At 44.7% G+C, this 23,282-nt stretch overlaps 1 protein-coding gene across 1 annotated transcript in view; it reads left to right on the forward strand.

Annotated features, from left to right (window-relative positions):
* Myo1e (myosin IE) overlaps nt 1–23,282 on the forward strand; it is a 196,746-nt gene that overhangs the window by 75,066 nt on the left and 98,398 nt on the right. Inside the window, exons 2-4 of the mRNA XM_021171412.3 lie at nt 5,207–5,350; nt 15,415–15,504; nt 19,823–19,917. Coding sequence (XP_021027071.1) covers nt 5,207–5,350; nt 15,415–15,504; nt 19,823–19,917 — 329 coding nt within the window. The remainder of the gene's footprint in view (nt 1–5,206; nt 5,351–15,414; nt 15,505–19,822; nt 19,918–23,282) is intronic.

Genomic DNA, 23,282 nt, shown 5'->3' on the forward strand with positions numbered 1-23,282 from the left:
TGGGGGGCACAGCTGTTGAAGCTCCTGCCCTGTAGCCTTTCCCTTCTCCTGAGGAGGGACCCAATGTCTGCGTACATCTACCCTCCTAAACGAGGCTTTCAGATGGGTCTGGACAGACCCTATTTTCCAGAACCTTCATATGAATTAACAGGTTTTCCTCACACTGAATGATCATTAGAAACCAACGTGGGTCCACGTTTCTACTTGAGGCCCATCTGACAGGAGAATCCCCCATAGCTGCTGATATTTTCGGGGCTACCAGTTATTTCAGTTCTCAGTGCTACATCCAACCCCTCCCTCTCCCTACTCTGTGTCCTTTTTTGTTTAAAGACTGACTGTTTTAGGGAGACAGAGACAAAAGGAGATACGCCAGAAGGAAGCGGAGGAGAAAGGGCTCTTAGAGCATAGGAGGGGTGAGGCCATGGGGAAGGTTTGCCCCTGCATCCCACCTAGGTTTGCCAGGCTGTTGCCATCCAGCCAGGAGTAGGCGGAAAGCAAAAAGGGGAAGCGTGACCATATGGCCACGGGGATTTCCCTGGAACTGTGGCACATCCTCACACTTCCGAACCAGTGGTTGGTGTCCTTAGGGCAACTGTCAGCCTGCTGGCTCTCTTTAGAGGGCCATAAATTTGTGTGTGTGTGTTGTGTGTGTGTGTGTATGTGTGTGATGACAAGCAGCCCCTGATTCCAGCGGTCTTTGCCATTCATCTGAGTCGCCTCCTATACAATGCCTTACATACCTTTAAACCCTACTGGATGGTTGGCTGAGAGCCCTGAGGTCCAGCCGTCATCCGGCACGTGACTGCTTCTGCGTCTTCCCTGCTCAGCCCTGGCTTTGCCTGCTGGCTTCCGATCACCTCCTCCTGTCTGGCTGGGGCAGCCTCCTTCAATCCAGGGTTCCGGTCCTCCAGGTCTCTCTCTGTTTTCTCTACCTTCATCCTATCTGCTTTTTTAAGTTTTTATATTAAAAATTTCATTCTTATAAATTAATTTTTGCGGTTAGCATACAAAGGAGCAGGTCCCTTGCTGGGTTCTTCAGACATCAGTGATATTGTGTTCTAGTCATTCTTGGGACATTTCCTCTCCTGGGAACGTGTTTTCTGTCTCATCTATGTGCCCAATTGTTGTCTTTTTGTGGTGGATTGGGAAGGAAAGGAAAAGGAAGCTGAGAAGACACCTCATAATTTTACAAGATAATTCACATTGTTGGGAATGACTGTGAAGAAGTTCATACATGCAGCCATCGTTGCCTGGATTGTAGGGAAAATAGAAATGGAAATAATTACATGTGTACACGCGCACACATGCGCGCGCGCACACACACACACACACACACACACACACACACACACGATCATGCCTACATACACAGATTCATGGCCAATTAGATATAGAAAAGTTGTTCGATTAAAAGCAATTCAGTGTTTCAGTCTCTGATGCTGAAAAGTAGTCAATAGTGAAGATAGTGTGTCTTCTTCAGAAAAGATTTTTAAATTGTATTTTATGTGCACCAATCTTTTGTCTGCATGTATATATATATATATCTACAAAATGTGTGCCTATGCCTGTGGAGACCAGAGGAGGGCGCCAGATCTCCTGGAACTGGAGTTCCAGACTTGTGAGCCCTGCAGGTGCTGGGAATCCTCAAGAACAGCCAGTGCTCCTAACTGCTGACCGCTCTCTGAGCCCTGGTGATTGTCTTTTTAATGAGGAATTCCACCCAGATACCATCTGTGTTCTGTTGCCATTTGAGTCTTGGCAGTCAGGAGTAAAGCACTGTGCGTTACTGGGAAGGCAGTGGGAAGGAGCCACCTTTGGGCGAGCCTGAAAAGAGAACTGCTTCACTTGTCTTTGCGGCTTCCTTCCTGGAGGTGGTGTAGCGGTGTGGCATGTGAGCCCCTCTCTTGTGAGGCTGTTGGGAGTGATGAAGGGACTGGTCACTGCAAGTGAAGCAGAAGCCAGTCCAGGACGGTGTGATAGTGCGACAGGTCAAAAGCTGAAAATTCTCGTAAATCGAAAAGCTTGACCACACCTTGGCTCCGGCACATAGCGTTGCTCTGCTGGGCCATGGGGGAAGAAGTGAGGCAGAACATTTACCCTTCTGAGGGCAAGCGTGTTTGGAGCTGTGGCTATTTGCCTTTTACTAGCAAGGCTAGGAGAAGATCAGAGTTGGGAGAATAATTTTGTTCTGAATATGCATCACTTTAGTACCACTGCAAAGTAAAACACAACGAAACAAAATCGTGCGACAAACACTCTCAGCTTGGTTTGCTTGCAGCAACCACTCGGTCGTATCTCGGGGTTTATGTTCCAGAGAGAAGTCTGGGAAGTGTGTAAGGAGGACATGAGTTACAGGGGCTTGTAGCTCGGTTGGTGGCGTGCTTGCCTGGCATGCAGGGAGCTCTGGGTTCCATCCCCAGCACCACAGCAGCCGGGCATGGTGGCTCAGGCCTACAATTCCAGGAGGTAGAGACAGGAGGGTCAGAAGTTCAAGGTCACCCTTAGCTACATAGTGAATTTGAGGCCAGGTGACAATTGTTAATATTAATATCTGTGACAAAGACAGACACACAGTATAGCCTCAGCAGGGAGCATTGATTTTGACCTCAGGCAGAGAAATCAGACTCTGAGACAGCAGGCAGGACTGTGAGGTAGAAAGGAGCCAGTGGACCCCGTGACTGCCCGCATGACATGGAGATTCACAGCCTTGTGCATTCTATGGCACCAGTCTCCCCTGTCCCTTGTCCCTTGTAGACATTAGCCACTTATCATGGATTTCTGTTTTCCTCATTTGTGTTTACATTTTTTCAAAAGGAAAATAAATATCATTTTTTGGCTGTGTGTGTGTTGGAAGTAAGCCCCGGGCTTACGATGGGAGCCCTGTGAGTCAAGCTGTGGGCAGTCAAGCTGTGGGCAGTGCCTTTCCTCTCTCTGTCTCTCTGTGCTTGCCACAGAGGAAGGGGGAGTGGTGACGTCTGAGGTAATTTTGCAGAATTGATGTTGTGTGTGGTTCTGGGAAAGCCAAATATATCCTATGGACAGTTTCCCTCCACTAGACAGCATGGGTGGTAAGCCTTCTAGAACCTTTCTCAACAGCTTGAAGCCCTGGCGTGTGGTGTGCTTTTCTTGGTGGTGGCTTTCCTCTTGGCTGAGTTTTGAGGATTGCTTTTTCCCTTTGAACCTCTTGGGCTTCACTTTTAGCAAGGCATCTGTGTCCTCCTCAGACAGCACAAAGCAACTTCATATATTTTCCCTGTTGAGGAAGTTAATGTGGCTTCGCTCTTGTTTCTTTCTGTCTCATGCTAATTTCACTGTCTAATTTCAGCTGGTCTTTCTGGATACCCTTGTCCATAACTTTCCTCTGCTTTGTTGAAACTCCTTCAAATCAAGAGCTGACACAGTGGGGACAGGGCTGAGCCATGCTTGGTCTGTTACACGTGGTACCTCCGTGAAGACACTTGAAGTGTTGACAGCAAATGACAATACTCTAGAATCTTGTCTGCTGTCAGGATTACACATGTATTTAAGTTTCTTTCCTTTTCTTTTTCTGTTTGCCGGGGTTTTGCCCTGATGAGCATACATAAAAACAAGTGCCTTTCTTCTAATTTCTCTGGAAAATTCAAATATTTGAGATCTACTTCAAAGGCCATCACTTTAGCATGTCATAGGGTAAAATGCACCATGCCCTCATACATTTTGTATGTTTATTTTGTTATATGTATATATATATATGTATATATTTGTGTGTGTATATATATATATATATATACATATATATATATAATTTATTTATTATTTGAGACAGTTGTGCTATACACCACAGACATTTCTGGACCTTACAGACCTCCTTCCTCAGCCTCTTGGGTGCTGTGGTGACAGGAATGGACCACAACGCTCAACTTCATATGTGTCTGTGTGTTAACTGTCAGTGATATGAGAATCACTATCCATCGCTGCTGGGTGTCCTTCAATGGATGGGAGCCCCCCCAAATGCAGCCACTTTAGGTGTTTCCTCCCATCAACCCCAAGACATGCTGAATGCATGGGCATCCCGCTATAGAAATGCCACCTGAGAGGAGGCCCTGCAGTCCAGAGCCTTCAGAGGCCTCTCCTACTGCAGAGCTAAATAGCTGCAGTGCAGACCAGGGCCAAGGCCTCGCTGGTTCAAGGAATGAGCCAAGGATGAGAGGAGTCCCACCAGATACATCATGTTCTGCAACCCTGCACCAGCTCTCCTGTAAGCTTCCTGGCTGGTGTAGTGGTGACAGACATCTAGTTTGGCGCATCCTGAAAAAAAAAATGTGGATGGCCAGTCCGAGGGGCCATCAAGAAGTTTCTGAAGGAAAAGTAACTCAGATGACCTGAAAAGGTCGCAGTGTGACCTAACTATAGGCAACGCACATACTCATTGCTTCTGGGTTCAAGTCTACGCTTTGCAATGTCAAGTTTCTGTTTGATTTTTTATTTCACTGTCAAATTAAAGAAACAGATTTCAGATAGTTTTAAGAGTCAGTCCTCCATGTTGGGCACTGTAGGTGGTCCTCCATGTTGGGCACTGTAGGTGGTCCTCCGTATTGGACACTGTAGGTGGTCCTCCGTGTTGGGCACTGTAGATGGTCCTCCGTGTTGGACACTGTAGATGGTCCTCCGTGTTGGGCACTGTATCCCCAATCTCTTCAGTGTTTTGTGAGTCTGTGCTGCTTCATGTAATTCTCATGGCCACTCTTTGAAGTGAATCTCAATTCTCTTATCTTACAAATGAGAAAAGAGACATAGGGATGTGGCTCAGTTGATAAACAGACTGCTTGTGTAGTATGCATAAGAGTTGATCCCTGTCACATGCCCAAACCAGGTATGTTGGTGCATGCCTATAATCTCAACAACTTTAAGATTAGACAAGAAGATCACAAGCCAAAGTCATCCTTGGCTCCAAACTGAGTTCACACTATCTTGGGCTGCATAAGACTCTGTCTGAAGTTAACGAATCAACAAGAAAATATTGTTTCAGCAGTACACTGGACCATGGTGACACTTCCCCACTCATCTGTAGGTAGCAAGGTTGAAACGCAAAATCTTTGCTGTGCTTTAATGCATTTTATTTTGGAAAATATGTATATTAGACTATATACATATATATGTACGTGTGTGTTAGAAAACTCCAGGAGAATATGAGCTATCGTAACCTATTTTGTGTTCTTGTCTCCAGGGCAGCAAAGGCGCCTACCGGTACCATTGGCAGAGCCACAATGTCAAGCACAGTGGTGTGGACGACATGGTTCTACTGTCCAAGATCACAGAGAGCTCCATTGTAGAGAACCTGAAGAAGAGATACATGGACGACTATATTTTTGTATCCTTTATCGTGTCCTTTGCACACCTCTGGGATAAGACTGTTCCACAGTACCATGGTTCTTCGCTTTCACAATAAGGGCTGGGCTTCCAAGGGCAAGACTCAGATGTTTTCCTGGCATTTCACGGAGTCAAAGTGCAGTTCCACCACAGTGTTCCTTTCAGTTATAAGAGTCTACATTCTAAGGGGCTAAGACCTCTGCCTATCCTGGACAGAGTCCTTCTCTGCTCCGTGGGTGTTGTCCTGATGACATGCTAGAGACTTAGAGGGTTTGAAAAGATCACCTCACGAGCAGAAAAGCTACCTCCCCAGTTAATATTTACTTTATATTTACTGAAGGAAACATGAGAAGGCATGATTGGCTATTGAAAATGCCTGGTGTGTTTCCCTGTTAATCTGCCAGATGGTGTTTTATAATAGGGCTTTAAAAACCCAGAAAGCAAACCTCACGGAAACGTGTGTTGACTTCACGATGAAAAAGAACTGTGGTAGGCGGGGGTGTTCAGCCAGCAGTCAGGACTTTTCTTTGGGACATCAGTACATTAGTGAAATTGTCACTTAAATTAGTCACAGCACAGCCATGAAAGGTTTGTGTTATCTGTACATCAGCGCCATAGTACTTAATGCTGATGCTACGGTGACCCCCCGAAGGCCCAGTGTCTGGGAGGCGTGGGTGCCTTATGATATAACATGCATTTGGATTTCACCCAGAATGCCTGGGGAAGTTTTCTCACTAGGGGCTTCTTTTTTTATTATTATTTACAATGTTTACTTGACTATTAGAAGAGCCAAATCCTAGGCAGCCATACGTTTGCAGGCTGCCCTGGCTGCCCACCCATCACTTGTGTGTTTAAGTTTAACTCACAGATTGCAGTGTTTGTTATCTCAAGGCATTTAAACCATTACAATAGTACCATGCTGTTAGTTTTGTTTTGTTTTTGTTTTTAAATTTATCACAAAAGGAATTTTCTCCAAGTATTTGTGCAGTTAAATCCCTAAAGCCCTACTTGTAAGGCTAAATCTATATTTCTAGGTTTGTTGACCATTATAGTAGCATTATTTAAATTTGTAATGGACAAGAAGGAGTTGTTCACATATTTTTAAAGGTTTCAGTTTGGGTTTTGAGGATCTCATTATTTATCCCTGGATGGCCTGGAACTCGCTGTGTAGACCAGGCTGGACCTGCTTCTGCCTCCTGAGTGCTTGGATTAAAAGCTTACACCATCATGCCCAAGCAAGTTGTTTTATTTTTATTTTCTAATTATGTAATGGTGTGCCTGTGTACATGGGTGCCCATGAGTGGGCACACAGGAGCCTAAGAGGGTCAGAACTCTGGTCCTGTGCAAGAGCAGTGCAAGCTTTCAACCACCGAGCCATCTCTCTAGATCCTAGAAATATTTTGGGGATATGATGGGATGTTTTGATGTATGTGGACACTATCAAATAATTAAATAAGGGTATTTCACATGACTGTTACCTCCCATACTTGGATTATGTGGTATAACCAGTTAAGAATCTCTGATTAATTTTGACATACATACTTTTTCTGTACAGTCTAGCCAGAGAATCGTCTACAGTAGCTCTTTTTGATTTTCCCCCTTTTTGGTCTTTGGATGAGTTAGTTTATAAAGCATGTAACAAGCAAAAGCAGAAAATTGAATAGCGCGTGGCAGATCGAGAAAGGCAGCAGATGCATCATTAGCAAAGCATCGTTAGACCAGACAACTGAGCGGCCTGGGTGAGGGAGCAAAGACGACATCACCAATCTGAGAGTTAGTGGCGTCCAGCAGACACGGACTGGGGGAGACCACACGGAGGCAGACTACTGGAGTTTCCAACTGAGAGAGACACCATGGAGCAGATCGTCCCCTAGGGTGGGATTTCCAAGTTAAGAACAACAGTAAATAGTAACAGAATGATAACATCAAACTGGGGAGCTTACAGACCTCCACCAAACCAACTGGGGAAGTTAAGGCGTCAGTCTGGAGTTTCTGATTGAATTTGTGCTCCAGGAATGAGCTTCTCGTGACTGAGTTTCCGGCCTCTTGTTCTGTTGTCGATATTTTTACACTTTATGATAAACAAAAATAAGGTTAGAAATGGTTTACTTTGTAGCAATTCTCAAGGATACAATCTTTTAATGCCCTTAGCTGCTTGCTGATCTCTGTCTGCCAAGCCCCTGACAGAGCCAGGGGTCCGCCTGACCCAGAACAGGCGGTTTTAGACATCCTTGGGTCTGTGAGTGAGGACCTTCTTAGCTCAAATATCACATGGCAATTCGGCAATATAATGCACACTCTATTACGTTTGTTTGTTTGTTTGTTTCTCTGTGTAGCCCTGGCTGACCTGAAACTCACTCTGTAGACTAGGCTGGCCTCTGCCTCCTGAGTGCTGGGATAAGAGGCGTGCACCACCACTGCCTGGCACAATATTACATTATTGTTAAGTTAGAGTGAACACCATCCTCTTGACTAGCAGTGGCCTGCGGTTTAGAGACAGATCCTGTCCACCATCATTTTTAAGCTGACGTTTCCCTGGGACCCTTGCACCACCTACCTGCTCTGCTCCCCTTTAGGTAACTGTATGGGAGCCATTGTATGTACTTTCCATTTCTCCTCTAATCACAGGAACTGACATCTGTTTGTTTCATCTCGATCTAGCACCATCCACAAATGTTATGTGTGTGACCCCATGGTACATGAAGACTCGTAGATAGGATTGGGAAGAGCTGGGTATAGATTGTGGGTTGAGACTGCCTGGCTTCTACCAGCTGAGGTACATCCCAGCTCTAGAAACTATTTTAAATGTAAGATTATAAGTTTGAGAAAGGTGGATTTTCCCTCTTGCCTGCTTGCTTTGTGTATTGTATGTGCACATATGTGTGCTAGTTAGTACATACCCCCACACATGTGCAAATGGAGGCCAGTCGAAGACATTGGGTGCTTTCCTCTGTTGCTCTCCATCTTGGTTCTTCAGGCAGTGTCTCTCTCTCTCATTGAACCTGAAGCTTACTGATTTGTCTAGGCTGGTCAGTCAGGGAGCTCGTGACATGCGCCCGTCTCTCCCTCCCCAGTGCTGGGGTTATAGGCATGTGCAGCCATGCCTGGCTTTAATGTGTACACTGGGGACTTGAACTCAGGTCATCTTGTTTTCACAACAAGCAATAGTACCCACTGAGCCATTTCCCTACCCAGTAAAAAGGTGGGTTTGCTGAATAAGAGAAGGCAAAGATAATGATGGCTGTAGTTGCCTAAGGTTAGTCCAGCCTCAACCCAGACAGCTTGCTCCTCATTGGACTGTTTACTTAGAAGACTCCAGGAGCTTCCTGCAGACAGGGGAAAAAAATTGCAAGAACCTTTTAAAGCAGTATATGACCATTTAACATGATTGATACAGTGCAACTTCACAGAGGGAAAGACACTAACAGCAGCAGAAATCCTGCTGCCAGGGGGAGTTCCCATGGTCCTCTCAGCATATAGCTTTATCCCCCGAGCTTATACTCGCACATATGCGCTTTCTTGCTGGGTAACAATAGTATATCAGCCTCCTCATGCAGTTTTTGCCTCCCCCCGCCCCACACAGTTCTTGGCAAGAGATGCGCCGTATTAAATGTTCACTGAAAATCCGTTGACTCTCAAGCCTTTTTAAATTCAGACAGCAAAATTTTTGTAATGACTCAACAGGGCAGGGGGTGAGGGCAGTGAATGCCTTTGAGTCAATAACTGACTAATGGTGTGTTCCTCCAAGGAAGCGAGCTGCTTGACCACTAATGACTTTCTGATTTAGACATCTCTACCCACTCGACAGAAAGGAGCTTTCTTTCGGCAGGTGGGAGGGAGTCACTTTCGGCTCAGAGGAGGCCTGGCAATGCTGATGGGTGTTTATGATGTGCTGCCGTGTCTGCCTCCCACTTTCTCTCTGCATAGTGATCACAGTCTCCATCACTGCTTAAGAGATAACCCATAGCATAGCATTCCTATAATAAAAGACGATTTCTTTCTTTGTTTCTTCTTTGTTAAGGAAAAAAAATATATATATATATATATATATCACCTCCTGCCCATAATACCAGCACTGCTTTGTATTGCAAGTCAGCATGAAGGGCAGTCAGTGACTAATGCATGCAGGCCAAGTGCAGTTGCTTTGTTCTCCATTAGGAAACAAAACCCACTTAGAACATGCTGACATTGTCCAACCAATAAAGCCTGCATTTTGAACTATTTATCCCCAAAGAAGGAAGGATGAGTTTGCCATCCATTCATGGAGACGGCTGCCACCCTGCTTACAATGACTTTCTAGAGTGTGTAAGGGAGAAAAGTTCTGGAATTTAGAAAGAAAGGAGCTGCAGCAGCACTCCGTTGTCTGTCCGTCCATCCGTCCGGTCCAGCCGCTTGGCTGAGGAGAATTCCCATGTGAAGCTTTTCACACTCATCTGCTCCAACTGTCTCTAGACTTCTTTTCCTCAAAGGCTACTCTCAGACGTGCTTGGCATTTTTAATCCTTCAGTGAGGAGCTCGGGCTGTCCTGCCAGAGCAGCAATTGCCAGAGACAGTATGTCCTTAGTCATTCAGAGAGATGCTTGGCTCTAGGCAGACAGGTCACAGGGAGTGGACAGCACGTTGGGTGAGACATTAGTCTTGTGACTGGAGCCAAGAGCTTGAGTTCTGGCTCAGACTGTCCCCAAATATATGGCTTTGGACAATGGCCCTGCCTCCTTCACTTTCCTGTAACATATGCAGTAAGGTTGGCTTATCGCTGCATGCTGTCATCACATTCAATAGTACAATGAATGCTCTTAGCTTTGCCTGACATTCAACACAACATGGACTGGCCATGTGTCTCAGTTGGGAGACTAGCCCAGCTACGCTGCCCTAGCATGCGTGAAACCCTGGGTTCGATCCCTACCACCACAAAAGCCAAGTACTGCATCCCCAAGAGATGGAGTCAGAAAGATCAGCCCTTCAACAGCATCCTCAGCTACACTGGAACTTTTAGGTCAGCCAGGGATACAGGAAAACCTGTCGCAGAAAATACTCAACAGTGGGCCGGAGAGATGGCTCGGTAGTTAGAAATGTTTGTTGCTCTTCAAGAGGACCAGAGTTTCCAGCACCTACATCAGGGGACTCACTCACAGCTGCTTTTGACTCCAGCTCTGGGGAATCTAATGCCCTCTTCTGGCCTTCACAGACACCCTACTACGTGCACACAAGCACACATACACATAAGTAAAAGCAAATCTTTAAAAATAAGAAATAAGTGCATTTTTTTAAAAGCATTCCCTCTACATTACAAAAAAGATGGTTTTAAACTACGTGTATCAAAAGGAAATTGTCTCAATCCAAAGCCCCTTAGACCCAGTGAACTGCACTTGATTTGTTAAATTCATTGTTGGGGGAGGAACACAAAGGCCCAGCAGTCAGAGGACAGCTTTCAGGAGTTGACTCTCTCCTGCCACCTTTACGTGGGTTACCCGGATGAAACCACGATCATTAGGCGTGTGGACCCACTGAGTCATCTCCAGCAGCCCTGAATTGAGCCTCATGAAAAATTCACTGTGTTGTTCTTTTTATTTCCCATGTCATTTGTGCTGCAGTTTAGTGAGCATTCACAGAAGCCTGAGCAAACATCTGGGAACCAGTCAGTTAAAGATCTGCCTGGTTCTTCTCGTTGTCTAGGAAATGAGATGCCCCTCCCCCGCCCTCCTTTTATTTGGTATCATAGCTTCATCTTTACCTGCAGTTTGAAAATTATCCTTAAGCCACACCTTCACTGTGAAAGATTACGAGTGTGGGGATAATGGCCCTGCCAGTGTCCCCAGGAATACTCCTGAATTATGTATCAGCTGTGGGAGGCAGTGCCAAGGGACTTCCCGGGATCGCTGTCCCCACCCTGCCCTGAGCCCTCTGGGTATTAGCTGAGGTCTCCCAAAGACGCGGCCAGATAGAAAAGGTGAAATTGTTTAGATACACAGTCAAGTAACTGACTTTGTTTCCTTGGAATAACTTACTTCCTGTTGGTTCTGATGCCAGTAAATTTGTGGATACTTAGTGTACAATCAGGACACATTGACCATTTCAAACCAAACCTTGTTTTTCATTGGTCCTAACAAATAATGATGTTCTTGGGGACCCTGCTGGGCAATTGGGGGAGAAATGAGAGTCCCCTTCATCCTTACCTAGGTCACTGCTCTAGGCCCAGGACAGTCTAAAAAAGAACACACTTACGCTCCGTTTTCTGCCCATACTCACCTGGGCTCTATTTCTTAGGCAGCTGAGAGCTTTGTGGGAGGGGGGGAGGGTGCCTTTGGCCCTATCCTCAGGGCAGCCCTTTGTTACTCCTGTGACAGTGACCAGTTTGTCCAGTATTTCCTCTGAAGGGAAGAGGCACATCTGTGGAGGGATCATGTATGTCTTCCCTAGTTTATTTTTTCTCAGAGGAGACATCTTGCAGCCTTCACATTGGTTTTATCCTAGGACTTGTTATAGCCGTTGAACAAGAGAATCCAGAAGAAAGACAAACCTCTCCTTTCAGTTTGATTATTAGATTCCTACCAAATCCTTAAAAATACAAAAGACCCCACTAAGATAGATTCTATCTTATTTATTTATGTTTTTAATTTGTATGTATGGGCGTTTTCTGCATGTGTGAACCCGCATGTATGCTTGATGCCTGAGGAGGGGCTTGGATCCCAGGAACTGGAGTTACAGACAGTTGTGAGCTGCAGTGTGGGTGTTGGGAATCGAACCCAGGTCCATTGGAAGAGCAGCCCATGCTCTTAATGTCAAGGCCATCTCCCCAGCCTCTAAGATGGATTTTAGAGTAGACAAAGCCTCCTGGTTCTAAGTCAGAAGAGGCTACAGAGCATCCCCATCCTCTGCGTGAATCGTGCTCTGCTAATTTAAGGTTGGTAGGTAAGTAAAACAGGGAGACTCAGTTATATGTCCATCTTGGCCAAGCATGCCACCTTTTAGCACAAATGTATCCCAGACATTACTCTAGGAATACCTATAATGTAAATGTTTTCATTGCTTCCTCGGTGTCTAAATTTAATGAGGTTGTCTGTATTCTTATTTGCTTCTCTGACAAGTCAACTAGCAATAGCAATGGCAGTACTTGCTAACTACAGAAAGACCACACTCACTGCATTCTCACCCAGCTGATAAAGTCTCTAGCTCAGTCTGACCCTCAGCTCCCTATGTAGCTGAGGATAGCCTTGAACTTCTGATTCTGTCTCTGCCTCCTGAGTCCTAAAATCCCAGGCACGTTCCCTGTACCTGGTTCATGTTGGTACTGGGGACAGAACCCAGGATTTAATGTTGCTAGGGAAGTGCTCCTCCAGCCAAACTATACTCCTCATCTCTTGTTTCTTTTTGATCAAGAGTACGAAGTCTGGAGCCAGCCTGCCTGGATGGGGAAGTTGATCTGCCACTTTCTGACCTGTGTCTTTGAGCAGATTTTAAGTTTTCTTTTCTTAGAGAGAGCTTGCCTAACTAGAATCATGGGATTGCTGTGTGTCTACCACATAATGTGTCTGTGTTCATTCAGTTCTGTCACCAATTATGAAGTGTTGGTGACAGTATCATAGACATCTTTCATCTTTTAAACAATTAAGCAATTTTTAAAAAAACCTCATCACCTCCTTTTCTCTACTATTAAGTCATCTTTATTTTCCAACGTGGAAGGATTTTTTGGTCTGTAACAAATGAAGTCAAAAGGCAGTCCAGTCATTCTGCATTCTCTCTCTCTCTCTCTCTCTCTCTCTCTCTCTCTCTGTGTGTGTGTGTGTGTATGTGTGTGTGTGAGAAAATTACATGACATAGCCACACCCATTTATTCTGTCTATATATTCCTAATTTCACATCTCATCGAAGGTCAAAATTGTCACCTGCATTACAATTTCAGAGATGTCAATGTGAGATGACACACGTGAGTTGAGGGACTAACAGCTGGGTGCTGATTGCCAATCATTCAGTATTTCACTTATTTCCATAGCAAGGTTGTTAATTAAGGAGGTCTTGGTTTATCTCCATGCATTAACCACAGCTTAGAGGTATGATGTTCTGTATAATCTGGAAAAAGATTTACAGTAGCTAGGCTTTCAGTTTTGAAGGAAGTTATTAAATATGAAGCAAGTAAGAGTAAAATGGTGGTGGGGATGGGTAGACAGATCAATAGGCAGATGCAAAATAGATGATAGATAATAGATAAAGAGATAGATAGACAGACAGGCAGACAGACAGATAGACATCATCAAGTGCTCAGAACAGCAGCAGAAATCAGCTGGGGAAGCCTCATTAAAGCAATCAGGTGGAGTTCTTGTTTGAGAGACTTCCAGGCAGGGCAGAGTGTCTCCTGGGTGAAGCATCCAAGTAAGAACAAATCGCAACAGACAGAGAGGCATCATCAAATCGGGGTGCACAGCATCTATCAAAAATGTAACAGGAAGGTGAGGTAGCCAGCTGGAGTTCCCAATCAAGCTTCCTCCTCCTGGCTAAAGTATCTGGGGTCTCTTCCCCATGAAAGACACTTTTATATCAATAGTGACCTCTATGGAAAGCAATTTATCTGCTTGCTAGCCTCAATGGTGTGGTGACGTTACTCCTGGGCTCTCTGGCTGTTCTTCTCTCCCTTGCTACACTTTATATCACCAATCCACTCTTGGACACGGGGCCTTAGAGGACACTTGACATAAACATGCTTATGTCAGAAGTCGAGTGGGGGGCCCAGAGAAGCATCTGGGCTAAACAACACATGACAACCTATAGGAGTTAGGGAATCCAAGCCATTTGAGCCAGCTCCCTGTTATATTTCCCAGTTATAGAAATGGCTCCCTGGGAGGAACTCTCACAGTTTTATATCTTTTTCTACTTAAATCTGTTTATTTGTGAGTAAACTTAGTCTTAATGATCTCTTTGTAAAAATGAAGATATTTCTAATTCAATGATTAGTTGATCAATTTTGAGTGGGGTGTAGTTGTGCACACCTGTAGATCCCAGTAGTTGGGAAGATACAGCAGGAACATCACATGAATCCAAAAGATGGAGGAGACCAGCCTAACAGACAGCAAGAGACAGTGCCTCAAAAACAAGAAAAACAACAGAAATCCAGTGTCAGGGGTGGGGGAGTGGAGCTTTTTTTTTTTTTTAATGGTTTTTTTTCCCTCCGTGGGAACAATGTTTTTATTTTGTTTTCTTTGTTCAGTGATGGATTCTCATCATCTAAACATGCGTGGTGTGTTGTAAACAATCAACAACAACAAATAGTTGATTGTTGAACGAAAAAGGCATTGGGCAATATAATAACACTCCCCTCACTTGGATGCATTAAGATATCTAAAGCTGGGTTGGCGAGATAGTCCATTGGGCATGAGTGCTTGCTATGCAAGAGTGTGAATGGGTAAAAATGAAAGAGATAAGACTTTGAGAATTAGAACTCATGGTAAAACATTGGTTCTTCTCCTTTCCCCTAAGCTTCAAGGTCCCTATGTATGTATGTATGTATGTATGTATGTATTGGTTTTTCAAAACAGGATTTCTCTGCATAGCCTAGAACTGTCCTAGAACTCACTCTGTAGACCAGGCTGGCCTCAAACTCAGAGATCCTGCTTCTGCCTGCAGAGTGCTGGGATTAAAGGCCTGTGCCTCCACCGCCCAGTCTTCCTCTTGTTTGTTAAATGGAGACGAAAACATGCATCTTCTTCCCCAGCGGTACAAATTCCAGTGCATCTCATTTCAGAAGGGTGCAAACTGCCCAGGTTGTGCTGTGCAAGGTTCTATTCTCTGTCTGTTAGATCCTTGCCCTCTACAGTGCTAGACTAAAAAGAATGTGCTTTAGCTTATAATGATTCCTTTTGCAGCAGCTTGATAATGAGCCTCATTACTGTCCCCGGGGAGGAGTAAGACCTGAGCTGATTGAATAACTACTTCTTCCTTTGTGGTGTTTACAAAGTGTGTGAGCTCGCTTCCCTTCTGGCAGTTCACTGCATGCTCGGGAACATCTGTTTATTGACTTTGAAAAACATGTTTCTATCAAGATGAATGGACCTTAACCAGGTTGAAATTCAGACATATATAGGGTCTGTATTAATCTCTGTCAACCCATTCAAGCAAATGCCATATTTTGGAGAAAAAGAAATCGAAATGTACCAAGGAGCGGTAAGTTATGTAGTCATTAAGTTGCTGCGGTGTTTAGGGATTTTATCATTTATAAATAGTTTTTTCTTGAAGTTAGCAATACATTGGTGTTTTCTTATGAATTATTTATGGTGGAAGGTCAAGTAAGTGACATTGGTTTGTTTGGCTTTTTTTTTTTTTTTTGACAATGGATGCTGATCTTAAGCATGCAGCTCAAAGTACAGACTATCTAATGTGTGGGTTAATTGCCGCATAGAATTAATTAGGTGGGCTGTTGAACGCAGAGTTTGGCGTGGTCTTCTGGCCCATGTGTGCTTCAGAGTTGTAAGTAATAAACAGAACCACAGTGGGAGCTATGAATGTGTCGAAGCATGAGGGCCTGAGGTCATGTCCCTGAACCCTGGTCAGATGCAGCATAGTGTCACACACTTGTAATCTCAGCACTAAGAAGGTGCAGACTGGAGGGTCCCCGGGGCTGGCTGGCCAGTCTAGCCTAGTGATGAGCTAAAGGCCATCGAGAGACCCCACCCCAAAGGAGTTAAACTCCATTCCTGAGGGTAACGCCCAAAGTTGTCCTCTGTCTTCCACATGAAAGCAGGCATAAACACACATATTTGTACTCACACATGCACACGTGTGTGCAAGCACGTACACACACAGACTTAAAAATATCATAGGTAAACATAAATAAGATGCTGGGAGCTTTGAGAATTAGAACCCTCCATATACCTTGGCCATGGCTTGAAACTGAATCTCTCATTCCTTCATTTACCAATATAACTGATCTCTGTTCAAACCCACTCTATTGCCATTTTATCAGTGGATTAAAAGTAAACCCATCAATCCTTCCTAAGGTGTTCATCACACTCCAGGGCCCTAGACCTCTGCATCTTCTTCCCTCCCTCTCTCCCTCTCTCACAGCAGAAGCACAAGGGCCTTTATTAATCCCAGCCCCTGAAAGCCAAACAAAAGCCCACACAGATCCATCAGTTGAAGTGGAAGGCAACTTACCCACAGCAAGTGCACGCCCCATTGTCGCCAGATGAATGCTGCTGGTAGCCGGAGCCCAAGGAGGCTGCCACGAGAGAGATCTTTGATAATGCTGCTTTTATCCAGAGCCAGCACAAGGACACACTGTCAGCAGAGTTCCGGGCCCTGTCCTGGTACCCAACTCCACGATCCTGGGGCAGCTGGTATGGAGCTGGCCTGATACTCAGTAACAGTAAGGCTCCACCAAGAAGAGCTGAGACACATGGAACACACACACACACACACACACACACACACACACACACACGTTTCTAGATCTCTGAAGAGCCACTGTGTGCCAAGCCCCTTTATGTTATTTATCTTTTCAAGAGTTCTTTGTTCAGAAATGCCACTTTTTTTAATTGTTATTTTCAACTGAACAGTGGTGTCACATGCTTTTAATCCCAGTACTTGGGAGGCAGAGGCATGTGGATCTCTGTGTGTTCAAGGCCAGCCTGGTCTACAGTGTCTAATTCCAGGACAGCCAGAGCTACATAGTGAAACCCCATTCCCTCCCCCCCAATCTTTATTTTCATTACTCATGGTAACACTGTTATACAGTTGGTTTTTACTGAGTACTACATACTGTATGTGCTTGCAACAATACAGTCCATATGAATTCTGTGTCACATTATCTTCCCTATTTTACAGAGGAGGAAACTGCTGTCCAGGGAGCAGTACCTGAATCTCCTGAGCTAGGAGTTAAGCTCGGGTCTTAATGACTTTGGGTTCTTGATTGAGAAGACTCAGAGGAGATGGCTACTCGATAATTCCTAGACATGTAGCTCACAGGCATGGTGAAAGGGTAGTGGGAAACCTGGCCGAACGTACAGGACTCCTGAGTTGGGTCTGCAGCTCTGTTGCCTATTACGTACAAAGTTCTGGATTCCACCCTAACCCTGAACATACCAGGCCTGGGATTCATGAGACCCTGTCTGGGGCATGGAAAGCATACGTGGCCCTCAAAGACCAAGGGTATAGCTTTCATTAAGCAGTTTTGGAGCTTTAGTAGGGAAAGGCTTGTGTCCTAGTTAGGGTTACTACTGCTAGGATAAACACCATGACCGAAAACAAGATGGGAAGGAAAAGGCTTATTTGGCTTACACTTCCACATTGCAGTCTGTCATTGAAGGAAGTCAGGACAGGAACTCAAGCAGGCTTGGAACCTGGAGGCAGGAGCTGATGCAGAGGCCATAGAGGGGTACTGCTTACTGGCTTGCTCTCCATGGCTTGCTGAGTGTGGTTTCTTATAGAACCCAGGAACCACCAGTCCAGGGATGACCCCCACCCACGATGAGTTGAGCCATCCATCATTAATAAAGAAAATGATCTACAGGCTTGCCTATGGCTCAGTCTTATGAAGGCGGTTTCTCAGTTGGAGTTCCCTCCTTTCAGATGACTCGAGCCCGTGCCAAACTGACATAGAACTAGCTAACACAGTTTGTCTCCTCATTTCTCTCCACTACTCAGCATTCTCTCCACTCCACCTCCTTCTGATCTCCACTTTACTTTCTTCCTTACAATGTTCTACTTACCCATTCCCAAAGAGGCGTTAAACACGGCCCTACGCCAGGAATCCCTGTAGAAGCAACCCATCTAAGATCATGCGCTGAGGTCCCAGCAGGCCTGCCTATCACCACAAAGGCGGGCTTAACATACACCCTGTCAATTCTGCGTTTCCTCCCACTCTCGATAGGTAGTTTCCTATGGGTGGGGGGACCAGCCACAGTGGTGGATGCTGGGTCTAGGACTCCTGAGAACTTTGCTTATACCCAGTGTCTCACTCTCTCTGCTGAATTCCATTTCACCACTGATGTCTGGTCTTTAAAGTTTGGCAGTAAGTAGCAATTTCTCAGCCAGCCCCCTTCAGTCCATCCCTACGTAGGACATCCCTATGTAAGCAAGTTTTTTCTTATGTCTTTGTATGGCTTTATCTTTTAAAATTACTGTCCTGTCCATCTTCTCACTCATCCTGTGGGACCTTCAGAGACAGGGCAGTGTGTCACCCCGTACTTAGTCCGACAGCATCAAATCTAGCGAGCCTTATTCCCCCCCTGCCCCCCACACCACGTGCAGTGTTTTTAATTGTTTGCTTTGCTTTATTTATTTGTGTAAACCATGGTGTACATGGGGATGTCAGAGAACAACTTGCAGGAGCCAGTTCCCTCCTCCTTCCATGTGGGTCCCAAGGATTAAACTCTAGTCAACCAGCTAACTGGCAATTGGCAAGTGCCTTTATTCAATGAGCCACTTCAGCCCTGATTAGAGATCAAGTCTCATGTGTAACCCAAGGTCACCTTAAGCTCACTGTACCATGGATAATGACTGTGAACTCTTGTATATTAGTTTTTGAGGTGGTCAAAGTGGGTGCCTAACAACTAAGTAAATAGGGTGGAGTCAGCTGACAGAATGAGTCTCTTAGAGATGGGCCATGATTTGATAAATGGACTTTTTTTAAAATTTATGTATGAGCGTCTGCCTGGATGTATGTCTGGGCACTACTCTTGTGCATGCAGTGCCGGAAGAGGCCAGAGGAGGGCATCATACCCTGGAAGTGGAGTTACACCACTCATGATTATGAGCCACCGTGTGGGTGCTGGGATCTGAACCTGAGTCCTCCGGAAGAGAAACCAGTGTTCTTAACCACTGAGCTGTCTCTCCAGTCCCTAATTTTAAATCTGTAAACGGCTAAAGACCCTTTCCTGCACACCCAGGAGACGCTTATTATAGTTTGTCAGCTCCAGCCCTCCCCTTTTAGAAAAGAAACAAACTAGCCAAACTAGTTTATCTCCTGAGAGGAACCACGCCTCTTGCTGTCTTCTTGTAGAAAACTTGAAAGTTTTCCTCCTAGTCCATACATATACCCCTCAATCCCCAATGAGATCCGAGGTTGGCAACTTGCCTTTTCAAGAAGAATAATCCTGTGGGCATTTAAAGTTCTGATCAAAGTGAGACCCAGGGTCTTGACAGGCCCTTTTCTGACAAGTATCAGAATGCTGTCAGTTGCCAAATGTCTCTAGAATTTGAAAGCAGAATGTCCTTGCGGAGACATGCCTATGTGGAAGGGTGGTGCACCTGGGTCATGTCTGAAGGCTGAATCACAGGCATGCCTGTGGAAAAGTCCTTCCAAACCCCACCTTCGATTCCCCAGGGCATATCAGGCCATAACCAGGGACATTTCTATGAATCATTAAGTCATGAAGCCTTTGCCTGTAAATGCTCTAGTCGCTCACGCTGTGTACCATGCTGTCATTGGTCATTGCCAGTAAGAAACTTACTGTGGTTTTGGTTTCTGTTTTTGCTTTTCTAGGCACAGTATGAGAACCCGCCTCATATCTATGCCCTTGCTGATAGTATGTACAGAAACATGATCATCGACCGAGAGAACCAGTGTGTCATCATCAGGTAGGAGAAGAACGCAGGGCAGCCAGCTTCCAGCCCTGAGCTATCAGAGCAGCCCTGATATTTGAGGCCACTCAGCATGTCTGAGGAACCAGCAGGAGCTGCTTGGCTTACTTTATAATTGTCCCTTGTCTAATGCCAGAGCCTAAACACTTTCAGGGGAGGAGCTCCTCAGGCCCCACCCTTCCTTGAGTCATCAGTTAATGGTTGTTGGGGGAGGGGAGGCGTTTTCAGTGGTGTAGCCACTGATAAGTTGCCTGTGTTTCCGCAAATCTGCAATGGTAGTGGAACTCACCCAGTCACTGGAAATAAAGAAACAAACAAATAAATAAATGACATGAAAGTAGAAGAGGAACTAATTGGGGGCGGGAGTGACGTCAGAAGTGAGAGGCTGTGCTGGCTACTTTGTATCAACTTGACGGACTTCCTGAGGGTTCTAGAGATGGACCGTAGGCTCATTGCATGTACTTTTCCTGACTGAGATCTCGTCTCAGTTCAAGATAATTCTTATCACACCTTAAAAAGGTTTGGGAGCCTGTGCTTAACATGTCCAGGACTCGAGGTTTGGTTCCCAGAATTGCCACACAAATAAAAAAAAAGGACCCTTGTATTATCTGATCTGCTCCCTATCCCAACGCTGGAACTGAGTTGCACATTCCTTGCTGCAGCTGGCTTGCTAGCATTTAGAATCCAAAGAAAGCCCACACAATCGCCCCTGGTTGCTGTGTCTCTCACGTCTCCTAGACACTAAGTGATCTCCTTCATTCTCTGTTTTTCTTGGCATTCATTTATTAAAGAGGAGGGTTGTAGGCCCTTCCAGGCACTGGCTGACTGTATCCTGTGATGATGCCAGCCGAGGCCTCCCACCATGCTCTTTATTTCCCGTTGTCATAGTTACTTGTCTCCTTGCTGCACAAAATACCTGACAATAGCAATTTACGGGTTGAAATTTGGAGGTCATTTCCACCGTAAGCAGAATAGTGTCGTGCCAGTTTTTATCTGATGGTTTACTTTGGCTCACAGTTTTAGGGTACAGTAAGGATATGAGGCGGCTGGTCACATTGCATCTGCAGTAGGGCAAGAGGGAGATGGGTGCTGGTGCTCAGCTTGCTCTCTCTTTTTATTCAGTTCAAGACCCCAGGCTGTGGGGGTGGTAAGCCCCCATTCAGGGTGGGTCTTCCTGCCTTAATTAATCCAACCTAGAAACTTCTTCATGGGCATGGCCAGAGTCCTCCTAGGTGATTCTAGATCCTGTCAAGTTGACAGTTGGTGTTGATGACCTCATGTATAAATTGATTGATAGTATGTCTCAAAGCATGGCCAGATGCAAATTCATTTTTTACAAAAACATGTTATGCAATGAACGTCATTCCCGTTAGTCTCTCTCCGTGTGATGTTCAGAGTATTAATCAGTCCATCCATTCCCAATTCTCATCCTTACGACCATTCCTCAAAGTTATTTTCTCATTCTGTCATTTCTTTTACGTGTGATAGTTGGACATGTTTTTTTATTTCATCTTAAAATATAATCTTTATGGGAAAACTGGATAAAATGCCTACTCATTGTCGTTTCTTCTCGCTTTTTCAAAGTAATGAGTTGTTGCCCTGGCAACCTCTGAAGGTAGCATGTATTTATTTTCAGTATCACCTCTAACTAGTGAATTTAAACTAGCCTACCTGTTTACACTGCAGTCATCTCTTAGGTGTCTCAGATAATCTTCCTTCTGCCAGTGAGGGCCCCTTGTCCAGGCTTCCGTATCCTTGACACATCTCAAGTCTTCTTGGATCATTTTCTTGTGGCACATGGTCCAAGCTCATTTTATTTATGCCATCCCGAGACCTGGAACTCGCCCTTTCTCCAAGGGGCTCTTTGTTCAGTCAAATGAGACATGATCTTTAGACACCATTGATCCCAACACCAGCTGTCAGTGTTTCTGTCCTCCACAGGTGGACAAAGCTAAGGAATTTGAATTAAAATTAAAAAAAACAAAATCAATGAGGCATGGGTTCATTCTGTCACTTCTAGCTAGTTTTTAAGGTTACAAAGGGCTGTTTGTTTTAATTTATTATTATTATTATTTGCATGTATGAGTATTTTGTTTGAAATCTATATTTGTATACCATATGTGCAGATTGTACATGTTTTAAAATATCTTTGACTTGATTTTTATATCTATTACTTGTCTCTCTGCTACTAAAAAGATATTGGTCCCTGATGACTTAAATAAAATTATTTGCCTTATGCTGTATGCATTATATTTGTATATGCATAGATCTACATACATATATGTATCTAAAATAATAGCAATATTATTATAACACCAACAATAATAATGCCAATTGGTAGCAATACTGAATTCATTTTAAAATTTATTTTTGTTCTTTTGGTCTATATATCCAATATTAACAGCCAAAATATCAGAGTTTAAAAATCCATTCATTTTTTTGTGTGTGTGTGAGTATTTTGCCTGCATGTATGGCTATGTACCCTATGTATGTCTGGTCCCCATGGAGGCCAGAAAAGGGTATTGGATCCCCTTGGACTGGAGTTATCGATGGCTGTGAGAAAACAGTGGGTGCTGGGGATAGAAACCAGGCCCTCTGTAAGAGCAGCAAGCACTCCTAGCTGCTGAGCCATCTCCCCAGCCCCCAAATACTGGATTTTAAAAGTCAGCTAATTTAACATTCTCTATGCCCTTCATGTGTCAAGACTGTCTGACATTAGAGTTCTTTACACTCTAAATTTTAATGGTTTAAGACTGTGAATGTTACATTTATCATTGACTTATTTTGCTTCTTTGAGGAGGAGCCTTGCTGTGTAGCCCACTCTGGGTCAAGCCTCCCCAGTACTCCTGCCTCTGCACCTACGTGGTGAGATTACAGCTGCAAGCCATCACATCTGACTTAAGATCTCAGAATTTGGTTTTCTCTTACCACCCTCTAAAACATTTACATGGTAGCAAAATAAAAACAGTAAAGCAAGATAAGAGAAACATTTTGAGGTAAATGCAGGTCCCTGGGGCTTCACAATGAGGAGAGATTCGATGACATTTTACTCCATGTGTCTGGAGGTAAAAGAAAATCTTTGTGTTAGTGTCTCTGGGACCATTATCCCAACCAGGGGACTAGCGCTTCTCCCCCATTCTCCAGTGTCTCTAAAGCCCAGAGCTCTGTGTTCAGTCTCTCAGTGGTTGAAAACTTGTTCTTTCCTAGTGGTTTATGCAAATTGAGGGAGGGTGGCTGTATTTGTTATGAATTCTGAATTTATTTTTATCTTGCCACAGTTCCCCTATGACCAGCTTTTATTTTTTCCCCTATGACATTGGCTTTCTGGTTCATCGTGCTCCTGCTGGCCGCTGGCCACCCCG

The sequence above is a fragment of the Mus caroli genome, unplaced genomic scaffold (genome assembly GCF_978045245.1).
Source record: "Mus caroli unplaced genomic scaffold, Mus_caroli_1 scaffold_11, whole genome shotgun sequence".
Lineage (NCBI taxonomy): Eukaryota > Metazoa > Chordata > Mammalia > Rodentia > Muridae > Mus > Mus caroli.